Source organism: Notechis scutatus, chromosome 1 (genome assembly GCF_049901735.1).
Source record: "Notechis scutatus isolate UNSWTSFEM ecotype Mainland chromosome 1, rNotScu1.2, whole genome shotgun sequence".
In the NCBI taxonomy this organism is placed as follows: Eukaryota; Metazoa; Chordata; class Lepidosauria; order Squamata; family Elapidae; genus Notechis; species Notechis scutatus.
In genome coordinates, this window is record NC_142009.1 from 276,120,234 (window position 1) to 276,134,868 (window position 14,635).

Consider the following 14,635-nt stretch of genomic DNA (forward strand, 5'->3'; position numbering starts at 1 on the left):
ATGGCCGTGAGGCAAGGCAGGGGTCAGGGCATGGATGGCCTGGCTGAGGAGGCCCTGAGGTAAGCCGGTGTGTGGTATGTGGGGCAGCTCCATCTCTCCTGCCCAGTCTTATTTTTGGAGAAACATGAGTATTTTCTTCTGTGTAATGAAATAAGTTATGCCTTTGTGTATTGCACTTTTTTCCAGGTATTGATCGAGTTGTATACATATGCATATACATTGCCTATATGTCCCAATGTCTATGGAAGTCAAACTAAATATTGCAGCTTTAGGCATGTGTTCCTCTTCTCCCTTTATGTTGGGTCTGTGTGCATATGTATGCACTGAGAAACATGGTATGATGTGGCTGCCGAGAGGGCAAATGTAAGTTTAGGTTACATTTAAAAAGTATAGTTTCCATATCACAGGAAGTAATAGTTCCATATTATTCTGCATGGATCAGACCCCCACCTCTAGTTCTGAGGAATATTCCTGGGGAAAAAAGATTCAGAGAAATTGGAACAGATGCAATAAAAGACATTGTGGCTGACCACAGGAGTCTAAAAAATCGGATGGCAAGATGAGCCCAAAGGAACTGGGTCTACATAGCCTTGAGAAAAATTGGAGGGGATATGAAAGCTTTCATAAGCACTTGAAGGTTAAGATTAGGACAAAATCAAAACCTGTTTCCTAGTATTCCAGAGTGCAAGAAATAGTACAATAATTTATTTTACAGGAAGGAAGGTTCCAAACCAATTTTATATTTAATTTAATATTTTAAAAATCCTCTTATCAGGAGGACTAATTGAACAGTAGAACCTTTTACAGCAAAAAATGATGAATTGGTCTTTATGGGATTAGTTCAGATGGAGGACCTGATATTTTTAAATTTGGATTAAGCAGTAGTGAAAAGAGATTGGTTTCAATAACTAAAGGCCTTTTTGATATCTAGGATTCTACCAATGCCAATGTACTATCTTCATTCCCAAGAACCTTCTGTGTATGAAGTGTAAACTAGGCTCAGGAAATAAGAAGAACTGCTCTGGACCATTACAAGAACAAACAGTATAAATACAATATAGTGAAGCATATTTAATATTTAATTGCAGTCAACATCAATATGGGAGGATATCTACATCCAAGTACAGTAGGTATCACTCCATGGGCAACCACAGTGGGGTAAGGAGGTGCAAATGATGTCCCATGCATCATGGTATCATCATGAAAATGATGAAACTCTTGTACTTGCTTCAGATAGAATGATATGATTACATAAATGTTTCATTTGCTCAGTGATACCATGTCTTGTGTCATCATTTTGACATCATTATAGCTTTTTAAGGACACCTCTCGACTGCACAACCTATTGGTGTTACATTTTATTCTTGTTGGCCTGAGGAGGAAGAGCATTCAGAATTAGTCTACTACCTAAAGCAATTCCAACAATACTGTTAGGAAATCAGATACTGATGTTGTTTTGTCTGGGTTTCATTAAGCAAGGGAAAAACAAAAAGAGGAAAAACATGTTGCTTAATAGGTGTAGATTGCACATGGACAGTTTTAATGAAATGCAGTCATGCATTAATGAAACTTTTGTGTACAAGTTTTACATACTTATAGACATATATAAAATGCCTTTACACAGACATACTTTGTTACTATAAAAAGTTTACTAAACTATATCTTTCTAATTGATATTAGAAATATCATTATATTAATATAATTGATATTAATATTAATATAATTGATATTAGAAATATCAGCAACAGAGTGGTCAATGTCTGGAATACTCTACCTGACTTTGTGGTTTCTTCCCCAAACCCCAAAAATTTTAACCTCAGACTGTTTACTATTGACCTCACCCCTTTCCTAAGAGGTCTGTAGGGGCGTGCATAAGCGCAGCAACGTGCCTACCATCCCTGTCCTATTGTTTCTTTTATATTTTTCTTATATGTATCCATATATTCATAACTATGATTTTACTTATACTTATTATCTTGTAAGCAATTGACAAAAATAAATACAATAAATAAAAATAAATAAATATTTATTTATGTGTAGCTTCCAGAAGTTGTGAATGCTCCAACAATGGAAGTTTTAAAGAAGAGATTGAACAAATATCTTTCATTTGTCTGAAATGATATAGGGGTTACCTGCCTGAGGTGGGGGTAGGACTAGAAGGCCTCCAAAGCCCCTTCCCACTCTTTTATTCTGTTCCTATATAAGTTAAATTATTGTTTCCAACTGTGATCTTGTCCCAAAGGTGCTTTTTCAAAGAAGCAGCTGGACTTCCTTGTTTTTCTTTGAAGATGTTTCACTTCTCATTCAAGATGACCTGGACGACTGAGATTCTCCACAGACATTTAACGATACAGTTTGGGATGGACACCCTTCAAATGATGAGGGAACAAGCAGAGCTGAAGAAGCTTCTCAGATGAGAAGCGAAATGTCCTCAAAGAAAAACAAGAAAGCCCAGCTACTTCTTGAAAAAGCACCTTTGGGACAACCATCACCTGGATGACTGAGAATCCCCATACACATGTAGCCTTGTGCAGACACACCCACCAATATGGCATGTACCCTTTTTTTTCTTTTTTCTGTGGCAACCTTGCACCTTTACTTGTTTTATATCAGATTCTGAAGAATGTGAAGTAGTGACTCTAAATATGCCATTAGCACAATCCTTTTGCCAAGAACCTTTACCCCCGATGTTCTGATAAACTTCTCTTTCCTGGTCAGATGTTCATGGAGATTATAAATACTTTCTTATTGTCATAGTATTCAAAGTTCATTGTGTGTGCATAAATAGGCCACTGGTCTGGAATGAAGAAGCTCTCCTTTGAATGGCTGCTTTCTGAATTTAACAAGAACATCTTGGAAAGATTAGGTAAGTGAAGATTTTACAGAATGTTTCTGTTTCTACATAAATAAGAAACAAATATGTGCTATAGCTCTTCCTGGCACTGTTAAAGGTATGCTTAGATTTTAAATCAAAGGTCGTTCCTTGCTTTTTATGAGAGAAGTAGAAAATGGGGATTTTCTTCAATAGAAGTAAGAATTTATATGAGAGATGAGTGAAGAGTCTGTTTAATTTGCAGTGTTTCAATCTTATAAAAATAAACCAGTCATTTGCTGAAGTTGGGAGTCATGTTGGAGAAAAAGAATTGGAAACTGGATTATATTCATAAGCACAGATATGAGAACCTTATAAACTTATAGCTACCCAGAGTCACCTTGTAGGGGAGGTGGGTGGCATAGAAATTTAATACAAACTGAATGAAATCTGTGAGAAAACATCTTGCAATCATAAAGGATGTACAAAGCTAAATGGCATATTATAAGCAATTAGCTAGAATTAAAAACAGGAATTGATCAGAGATTGTTCCATTGGTTTTGATGTCCATAAGCTGAAAAATAGCTTATTTGCTACCTTCATGTCTATTCTGTATTTACCATGATCAGAAGAGGACAACCAGCAACAAAACGGATGAACTCAGTTGCAGTGGCGATGATGAGTGGACCCTTGGAAGATCCGAAAAACCAGGTTAGGGACAGGTCATTATGGAGAAAATATATCAATATAGCAGGATTCTGGTGAGAGAGAAGTTCCCTGAGGATGGGCTCCAGGATGAGTCCGAAAGCTAAGAAGACCGGTCCCAGTGACCAACACAGATTGGAACTCACAACATTATCCTGGAATACGTATATTTGCCTTCATTCATGTATCAGTGCAGTCACAAAGAGTCGACAAAATCTTGATAGCACATAATCAATCAACTTTTGTGAACAACCAATGTTATTTTTAAAAAGTAATAAATTAAACATTAACTATATAAGTATTTTACTTACAAAATTGCTTAAAATTGACTTGTGCATTCCAGATTCTATAATTCCCAGCCCATATGGACTTCTCTACAAGACCATATCAGTTCCTGAATTTTTTGTTGTTAATAAAACAGTTCAGAGATGGTGTCTTCATATGGAACTCATAGTTCTTTGTAATGAAGTAAAACAAAGAGAATCAAAAGAAAACATTCTATTACAATTTATTTTGTTTTCAAATGAGAAGTTTAAAATGTTAAGTTTAATATTTGTCACAAGTTAGATGTTGTCTCATTTAGTACCATTTAAAGTGTTTCCAATGTACATGTTTATCATGATGACTTTACATATTTAATTTACCACATGTTGTAATCCCAAGAGTATTGGTTGTTTATGATAATAACGCCCCCCCCCCCAAATACATCTATACTAAAAGATTACTTCATTATTAAGTAATAAAATCTAAAGACCTTAATATCTTTATCCAACCTAGGTGTCTGCATAGGGTCGTTTGGTAGACATGTATTAGTTGATAGGTCTACCTTTCCTATTCACAAGAAACAATACTTTTTATCCAGAAAAAAAGAACACTATGTCCAATGAACTTGATGTAAAGAAGAGGACTCAGGTCAAGAATTCAGGGGAATTGGCAGTAAATTGAGACATCAGATTCTGTTGGACTCATGTTGGAGTATTCTTGTTTTTAGGTCACCATGGAGGAAGAATATGTACAAGGACAATTCAAGAAGTTGCAAGCACAACGTATGATCATGCAGAAAAAAACATTTACCAATTGGCTGAATAATGTTTTCTACAAACAAAATGTAGGTAGCTTTCTTGTAATATTCTTCATAGATGATCCCTTAAAACAATTTTGCTGAGGTTAACAAATTCTTCTGCCTAATTTCACCAATCAACTTAATCTGTGATTTCGTTCATTATTTTTAAAATTATAACAGCAAGAACAATACTCTGCAGAAAAGTCTTAGAAATAGAACTTTATAATAGGGTATCTGAGCGTGCCTTTTTCTCTATAGCTTTCACCTGTTAGGTCAAGATAAAAGAGCATTGCCTCTCTCCTGCTTATTATTGAACAGTTGAATAACTACTAGTCCAATATCAGCTTCGTGTCACAATTTCCATAAGTAAGATAGCATTAAGAACATAACTTCATGCTATTGTTGTTGGCTTTATTTGTGATCCTATAATTTTGTAGGCAAACATTAAGATTCTAGATCTCTTCACTGAACTGAAAGATGGTATTTATCTCCTGCATCTTTTGGAGCTACTGTCTTCTGAACAACTACCCAGGCCAAACAAAGGCAAGATGAGAATTCACTTTTTGGAGAACAATAGCAAAGCCATTCAGTTCCTCAAATCTAAGGTGATGTATACAGTTTGGGGTTATAATAGGCATTAATCAAGCTTTGGTTGGGATGGGAAGGTGGAAGTCATATTGTCAACTGATGTGGTTCTATCCACTGATGATTTTAATTATTTCCCACCTCCACTTTCACGATGGGGAGGGAAAATACCTACTAGCACTGTTAAAAACATAGTCACTCCTGAAAATAAGTTGATTGCATGAATCACTTTTGTCCAATTGTTAAAAACCATGCAAATTAGTCAGCATGTAAGAAGGATAGCAAAAATGGAAACGTTTATCTCTATGTTTTGCATGTTTTCCAAGACCTATTCCTAAATGGCTGACCCCTTTTTTTTTTTATTCTCAGAGACTTTAGTAAACACACTAATGATAAGAACCTCTTGTGTATTCAGCAGATACATGTGAAGCTAATTGGACCAGAAAACATAGTAGATGGAGACCAGACCCTGATCCTTGGATTAATGTGGATAATTATCCTCAGATTTCAAATTTCATTTATCAGTCTTGACAAGGTAAAATTGTAATTTAAAAGCTCCTCACTTTTTTCTTTCTGATTTTACCTGTTAGCTTAATAATTCTTCAGCAATCTAAAATTTGAAACAACATTTAAGACTGAAAAGAAGCATAGAGGTTATTGTATCATCTGCAGGAAACTATATGATATTGTTCTCCTATAGGTCCAGAATTGGAACCTTCATACAAAATTAGTGAAATATTTAAGTTAATATTCTACATATCTATATCTATATAATCATTGAAATCGGTATCTAGTGATATAAAAATGAGATAAATTCTGTCACTCTGTCACTCTGACTTCTGAACCCTCAGAGAGGTAGAGCAAATGCATAAAACGAACCAACTAAATTTTGTATTTACAGCTAACTATTAATCATACAAGAGAAGCATAATGGCTCAGCAGTTAAAAATGCTGGACTTGTTGGTTGGAAAGTCAGCCGGGTTCGAGACCCAAGCATCACATGACAGAATGAGCTCCCATTCTGGCCCCAGCTCCTGCCCACCTAGCAGTTTGAAAACATGCAAATGCAAGTCGATAGATAGGTACCACTTCAGTGGGAAGATAACAACATTCCATGCACCTTGGTGTATAGTCATGCTGACCACATGATCATGAGCAATGTTGGCTCCCTCAGCTAAGAAACAGAGATGAGCACCACCCCCTAGAGTCGGATAAGACTGGACAGGGGAAACCTTTTCTTTATTAACCATATAATTAACTATAATTTAGATCTGCATGTACTTCTGTTGCTGGCTACTAAGCATTTTGCTTTGTTTTGCTTCTTGTGGAGTTTTAGTTTTGCTGGTTTAAATTTAGATTATCTTATGAATGCTCTTGCCTTGTTGGCTTCCTAGGGTGAATTTGGATCCAGAGTTGATGCTCTTTCTTCCAATGAAGCTCTACTAGTTTGGTGTCAACGTAAGACAGCCAGCTATTCTAATGTCAATGTGAAAGACTTTTCCAAAAGCTGGAATAATGGGCTAGCCTTCAATGCCCTCATTCATGCTCACAGGTAAAGGAAAGTATGAGTTCAATCTGATATATTATTTCTTTATAATTGAGAAAGGTACTGAAGGATAACAGAAAAAGATTTTCATCCAGAAGGAACATAATGAAACTTTAACAAATTATGTGGGTGAATGTAGATAGAACAACTTTATTTTTGTTGTCTCTGTCTCTCTTGTATACTATTAGAATCTATTACTCTAATGGATTGTTTGTATTCTACTATACAATATACTATATAAATTCTGTAATATTAGAATCCATAATCATTTATTTATTTATTTATTTATTTGATTTGTCAATTGTTTACAAGATAATAAGTACAAGTGTATACATAGTTGTGAATATATGAAATGGATACATATAAGAAAAATAAAAGAATAAGAGAAACAATAGGACAGGGACGGTAGGCACGTTGGTGCGCTTATGCACGCCCCTACAGACCTCTTAGGAAAGGGGTGAGGTCAATAGTAGACAGTCTAAGGTTAAAGTTTTTGGGGTTTGGGGAGGAGACTACAGAGTCGGGTAGAGTATTCCAGACATTGACCACTCTATTGCTGAAGTCGTATTTCCTGCAATCAAGTTTGGTGCGGTTTACTTTGAGTTTGTATCTGTTGTGTGCTCTTGTGTTGTTATGGTTAAAGCTGAAGTATTCATTGACAGGTAGGACATTGCAATGTATGATTTTATATACCATGCTTAAGTCGGACCGAAGACGGCGTAATTCGAGGTTTTCTAGTTTTAGAATTTCGAGTCTGGTGGCATAAGGTATTCTACAACGGGTAAAAGAGTGGAGAACTCTTCTTGTGAAATACTTCTGGACTTTCTCAATTGTGTTAATATCACATACGTGATAAGGATTCCAGACTGATGAACTGTATTCGAGTATTGGTCTAGCAAATGTTTTGTATGCTCTGGTTAGTAGTGAGATATTACCAGAGAAAAAGCAACGTAGGATTAGGTTAACAACTCTTAATGCCTTTTGGCTATGTAGTTGCAGTGGGCTCTAGCACTTAGATCATTAGAGGTGAGTATTCCCAGGTCCTTTACAGAGCTTGGGTCATCAACAAGATCTTGACTATTCAGCTTGTATTTTATTTTCTGATTTTTTTACCAATATGTAAGACAGAGCATTTATTTGTTGAGATTTGAAGTTGCCATATGTTAGACCATTCAGATACATAGTCTAGATCTTTTTGTAGGGTAGTAGTATTGTCTGTGGTATTGAACAGCTTTACATCATCAGCGAAGAGAACGCAATTGCTCTTGATATGATCGCAAAGGTCGTTTATGTAGATTATGAAGAGAGTTGGTCCTAGAACACTGCCTTGGGGAACACCACTATTGACAGGTACTGGATTTGATAGGGCGTTCCCAATTTTGACCATTTGTTGTCTGTTTGACAGGAATGCTTCTATCCAGTTATTCAGTTGTCCAGAGATACCATAAGATTTTATTTTTAGGAGTAGTTTGTCGTGTACCACTGAATCAAAGGCTTTGCAGAAGTCTATGTAGATTGCGCTCATTGCTTTGCCCTGGTCGAGTTGTGTAGTCCATATGTTTTTGCAGTGTAAGAGTTGCAGATTACAGGATAGTTTTTTTCTGAAACCAAATTGTTTATTGGAGAGTAGGTTGTTTGTCTCTAAATGGAGGATGATGGATTGATTAATAATTGATTCCATGACTTTACAGGTGATGCAGCATAAGGAGATTGGTCTGTAATTTTCAACTAGGCTTGGGTCTCCCTTTTGAAGATGGGGATGACTGTGGCTTGTAACCATAGGTTGGGCAAGGAGCTGGTCCTGAAAGATTTTTCAAAGATTATGCTTAGAGGTTTGGCTATGGCAGTGGATAGCTTTCTTAAGAAGTAGGCACATATTCCATCCGGTCCAATAGATAGAGATGGTTTTAGGTTGCGTAGTGCTTTTTCAACGTTGTCTACTGTAAAATCGATATGTATTAGATCATTGTTGTTATCTGTGGTACGGCTAGGAAACATTGGGCATGATCCATTACTGTTTACAAACACTGAGCCGAAGAATGTGTTAAAGATGTTGGCTTTAATGGTGTCATCGCTGCAGTCTTTACCATCGGGTCCTATCAAGGGAGGGATGGACCTTGAGTCTTTTAGTTTGTTGTTTACAAAATTGTAAAAAGCACGGGTGGAATTGGTGCTTAGAAGGTTTTCCTCTTGTTTAATGTGGTAATTGGTGCATTCGGTCTTTATCTGGTGGCATAAATTTTTGTATCGGTTTTTGAAATTAGCAACGTGACCAGATTTGTTTTTCCGCCAGAGTGATCTCTTTTGGATTGAAGTTTCCTTATTGATATGGGTAATCTGCTTTTTTGTTTTATTTTTGGAGTTGTTGTTGGAACATATAGTTTGATGACTCTTTTGACTTCAAGTAAAAATATGTTGTAATGGTCTTCAACAGTATTGCATCCAGTGAATAGAGATTGCCAATCGAGGGATGAGAGATCATTATCTATAAGATCATAGTTGCCTTTTTTGAAGTTACAATTAGGGATGACATCATTGTGGTGATTTTTGTATGGACGTATGTTGAGGCAAAAGTCAATCATATTGTGGTCACTACTGGAAAAGGGTTCTTTGGTTTGTATTCCGTAAATTAAATTCAAACTATTGCAGAAGATGAGATCGAGGCAGTTGTTCAGTCTAGTGTTGTTGGTTACTAGTTGTTCAAGACCTAGATTTGTAATAGCATTGTAGAAGGTTGTGTGTATGATTTCAGTTGTACAATTATTTAGGGTCCAGTCGATATGAGGTAGATTGAAATCTCCAAGAAAGATAAAAGGGTATGGGCAGGATGTAGCCCATGTTAGTAGTGTATTTAGCTTGTTTACATGTTCGATGTCATAATCAGGTGCTCTGTAACATAGTAAGAATCGAATTGTGATATTTAAGGATAGTTCACAGATGATGGTTTCAGGAAGGGCAAGCTCCTGGGTAACTTGGATATTTTTAGATGTAAGGATTTTTTATAGAATATAGCAACACCACCTCCTCGACGATTTTCACGATCTGATCGGTAAACATGATAGTCTCTTACTGTGGTAATGGAGTCGGGAGAGATGCATTGAGCCATGTTTCACAGACAAATATAATGTCGAAGTTAGCCATATTTAAGAGGATGAGAAATTCAGGTATTTTATTCACGAGGCTTCTTGCATTGAGTAGTTTGCATTTAAGTCCGGCAGCAGTTGGGATTGAGGTAGTTGGGGGCGTGCGTGCCTAGTCTTGGGTGATGGTGGGTGGTGGGTAGTTTTGGGTGATGGTGGGTGGTGGGTAGTTTTGGGTGATGGTGGGTGGTGGTAGGTGGTTGAGGTAGGGTGGTGGTTGAGGGTAAAAGTTGGGTATTGGGTTACGTATCTTACTTTTGATACAGTCAGCATGGTAGTCAATGTACAGGTCCTTCTCTCCATTGTCTAGACGGGTTTTGAGTTCGATGCGGAGTGCACGGGAGCGGGCACGTTGCTGTATGGTTAAGTCCTATAAACATGAACAGTCAGAAGTTCAGGATAGATATAGCAAGCATTTCTTATTTATTGTTGAATTATGATACCTGTTAAAGCAAGTTGTAACAAGATAAGAAATTGAATAATGTCATGGAGAACAATCTATCAGTTGTTACCTTCAAGATCCAAGGAAGCATGCCTTTCAGATGAGTCATGGGTGAGCCACAAGAGTCAGGGTCAATGATATACTGCTTACGGTTTTTGCAATTGCACCTGGCTGGCCATTATGGGCAAAAAGAATCATGAATACATGCTGAATGTCCATTTTAAACAAAAGTGATGTTTTCTTACTATACTCAGAAAAAACAATTAGAATGGAAATTTTAAAATGCTACCTTAGGAGATACAAATCACAGCATTTCCATGTCTTCTAGAAGGCAAGTTAAGTCTTATTGTTCTATTGTTTGTTCACCCTCATGGACCTCTCCAAATATGGTGATGCATGTAAGAAAAATATTTGTTTTACTAGAAAAGTGCATAAATATTGAATGAGAATTTCTTTGAAGATGAATACAAATACTGTATATAGATTGCTCAAAATTTCAAATTGTTACATCCTATCTTTTTAAAGTCAGATACAGAAAATGACTTGCATTACTCCATGTCATTCAGCAAATTGTTTCTGTTTTATAAGCAGATCTATATACTTTTCAGATACAGATTCTGAGGGGAAATTAATAAGTTTAACATGGAGTGAATGGCACTCCAGTAAGTTCTGAAACACTTTTAACAGCTATTGGAAAAGTTACTTTAGGTAATAAATCTATTACAAATGTTAATCACATGGACATCCCCCAATTCACATTCTCTCGATTCTATACATTGTAATTGTATGGTGATTCTATGAATACTTATTTTGAAGTACCTAATCCAGTCAGAAAAGAAAGATACATTAAGCTTTTCTTCCATAAATATTGTATTACACGGCCTCTGACACCCCTATCAATAGGCTATTAAAACTCTAGCAAATTTCTATAAATCTTGAGAGGGAAATGCATATGTCCACTTCCTTGCATTTTCTAAACATAATCCCCTTCATTTACTTATTTTTATTTTTGATCTTTTCAGGCCTGATCTTATACAATACAGCTCTCTGAGGCATGACCAGCCCATAATTAATCTAAATAATGCCTTCACCGTGGCAGAGAAGCACCTGGGAATCTTAAAGTTGTTGGATGCTGAAGATGTGGCGGTACCATTTCCAGATGAGAGATCCATTATGACCTATGTGTCATTCTATTACCATTACTTTTCCAGGCAGAAGCAGGGTCAGACAGTCCAGAAAAGGCTTACTAAGGTCAGTGTATTGCTGTTTTGGTAATTAGCATTCCTAATGTCTGGTATGTCTTAAGTAAATAATTTCTGCAGCTCAGATAGAACGTGGACTCTGTCTTCATCTATGGAACGCATAGTTTTCCCTAGTCAAAAAAATGTCTAAGGAAGTACAGATGCTGTTAAGATGAAACTTAGCTGAACTCCTATAACATGGTAACATCTGCAATTTGGAACAGATAGATTATGGCTTCTCAGCACCTTGAGGATGGAACACATGTCCAATGCACTGGCCTAAAGTAGCCATTTGCAGCCAAGCTTTTCATTCATCTAGAGGTGGTATAAATATAAAGAGTTACACATTATTTTAATTGCTATTTGCATTTTCCTTTGGGTAACTCAGTGGCATTACAGTGATAATTTTGTTTGAACGCAATCCATTTGTTTCTAGCACTGTGTGATTAATCTCATCTTACAAAATATATATAATCACACATACTGCACTAGGATGTTTTTTCCTTTATATCCAAGAGAAATTCTGGAAGAAAAATTGGATCAGGACTGTGTTGAATGTATATTAATGTAGAGACAGTCCTGGTGCAATTTACAATTGCGATTTTAGCAGAAAACCAAGATGCCATGATGAGTTGCTTATGGAACATGAAATTTTCTTTTAAAGGCTCTTGGGTGAAACTTGGCTTTTCTGAAAATGCAAATACCATAGAATTCTACTGACTAAGATCAAGGAAAAAAAGTACATGTTATGTTTGATTTTTTTGTGCAGATCGTGTTCTGCCTGAAAGAGACAGATGAATTGAAATTCCAATATGAACACATGATCTTTGAACTCTTGAAATGGATAAAGCTCAAAGTGACAGAACTGGATGACCGTTCCTTCCCCAATTCTCTCGAGAAAATGCGCTTCCTCATGAATAACTTTAAGGTCTTCCGCACTACAGAGAAACCTCCCAAATACCGTGAGAAGGGAATAATTGAAGCCAATTTTTTCCACATACGGACCAAACAGCAAGTCAACAATCAGCGTGCTTATCTGCCCCCTGAAGGAAGAACTTTAAGAGATCTGGAAAAAGAATGGATTGCTTTGGAGAAAGCAGAGGGCAGTCGAGGAAAAGCAATACTGCAGGAGCTGTTAAGACTTGAGAAAGTTGAGCAACAGGTCCAGATATTTCTGAAGAAAGCAGCCATTCGTGAGGCCTATTTGAGGAACATGAAAGAGATAATCAAAAAGCAGGATGATTGGCAACCTGACAATGTAGAACAGCTTCAGGCAGGCACTAGGAAACTAGAGGCGATTGAAGCAGACATGCTTCCCCAAGACCAGCGCTTCAAAGCCTTGTCTACAATGGCTGCTGAAATCATGCGGGAGAACTATCAGGACAAGGCCTTGATTGCCAAAAAGTGCGTAGGATGCTTTCAAATTGGGGCAGTAGTCAGAATTGGTGTTGGAGAAAATGAAAAGCACATCACAGATATCTGTTTAGCATGAATTAATGCAACCTCCATCTTTGGAAAGAGTAAATTCAACTGATCATATTATATTATATTTTGAATTCTTCCAATAACAAAAATGTTAGGACAGATGATAGATAAATAAAAATAAATGGCACTTACAATCACAATAGTAAAACATCTTAGTGAGTAATACAAGAAAGAACAAAATATCCACAAGCTCCTAATGCAAGTATTTATAATTTCAAAATTACACAATTAGAGTCTAATATTTCTATAACGGAATGAGGGTCTTTGTGTGTGTATCTATTTACCCAACTCTTTCTAATCTTATTGTATGTGCCATATATCTTATTTGATGGGTTTTGAATTATGTAGATTTTTTTTTATTTTGCCTTAATGTAGCCTATGCTTTTCTGTGGATGTCCATGTTTCTGTGCTTATGTATATATTTGTGTAAATTTTTGTACATTTCTTTTGCTCCACCTGCCCTTTCTTTTTCTTTTCCATTATTTTGTTGCACATATTTCTTCTTCTTTTCTTCTCCATCTGAATCTTAAAAACCCTTTAGTCTACACTCTTAGCTTTGATTGCTTCTCACTTGAGCTTCTGCCAGGATTTAAAATTCCTATGCACTCCCTAAGCCAATTTTGTCCTGGGCATCTTTTATTTGTCTGGCCACTTCTGCAGATCTCACCTGCAAAACACTTGGATCTTTCACTCCAGCACATAGTATTTCCTCCTGGTACACTGATGCCACCTGCCCAGAAGTCATGATTTTTTGAGCTGGGCCATGGGCACACTCCAACTAATTCAGCTGCACTAAATCCCAGAGGACAAGAAAAAAAGGAAAAAGAAATTCCACACAACTATCGTGAGGCTCTCCTTCTACATTGTTGTACAATTCACTTTTTTCACATATCAGATAACCAAGCTAGAAATTGAAAAAAAAAAATCAAAATTGCTAATGAATATTACAATTTGAAGTTGCATTTCCCCCATTCGATAAAACTTCATGTTTCCCCACAGCAGCTGATGTTGTAAATAAGATATGTAGAAGTATATCATGTAATGACATTAGAATATGGGGTAACTTGAATTGCCCATTAGTGAAGTCTTGTGATATCACATTTTTCTTCTTCTTTTTGCTCTCTTCACAGGCAAATGGACATCATTCATCAATGGCAAGATCTCTGGGATCATTTCAAAAGACAAAAACACGCTATGGGAAAGATGCAGGAAGTGCTAGTCCTTTTGAGGGATATTGACACCATTATGGAAGAACTTAAAGGAGTGCAGGTATATTGAGTTATTAATTATAAAGGTAGACATTGGTGACTATGGTCTTTAATGAATGCTTCCAATTCATAGCCTATGAAAAGAGAACGAATAAGGATGTGTTATGCAGAAGGGGTATCTGGAATTAGAATCTGAACTTAAACCATAGATCATAACTACGAGTACTCATAAAAATCTATTCATGTATCTTTGGAGGGATTGTCTCCATTAAATTAGAAGATTATATGTTGAAAACCAATGATATGTAGGAAGAAATATTGTGCAAATCCAGCAAGCATTATTAATTAGTTTTCTTTTTTTTCTATGACAAAGCCAGGTATATATAAACTTTGAAGCAGACAAGCAAA

General features: G+C 36.4%; 1 protein-coding gene across 1 annotated transcript in view; it reads left to right on the plus strand.

Annotated features, from left to right (window-relative positions):
- Positions 1-3,433: 3,433 nt before the first annotated feature.
- SPTBN5 (spectrin beta, non-erythrocytic 5) overlaps positions 3,434-14,635 on the plus strand; it is a 106,779-nt gene continuing 95,577 nt past the window's right edge. The window contains exons 1-8 of the mRNA XM_087962040.1: positions 3,434-3,523; positions 4,509-4,625; positions 5,018-5,185; positions 5,584-5,700; positions 6,560-6,717; positions 11,316-11,544; positions 12,304-12,938; positions 14,150-14,288. Coding sequence (XP_087818166.1) covers positions 3,434-3,523; positions 4,509-4,625; positions 5,018-5,185; positions 5,584-5,700; positions 6,560-6,717; positions 11,316-11,544; positions 12,304-12,938; positions 14,150-14,288 — 1,653 coding nt within the window. The remainder of the gene's footprint in view (positions 3,524-4,508; positions 4,626-5,017; positions 5,186-5,583; positions 5,701-6,559; positions 6,718-11,315; positions 11,545-12,303; positions 12,939-14,149; positions 14,289-14,635) is intronic.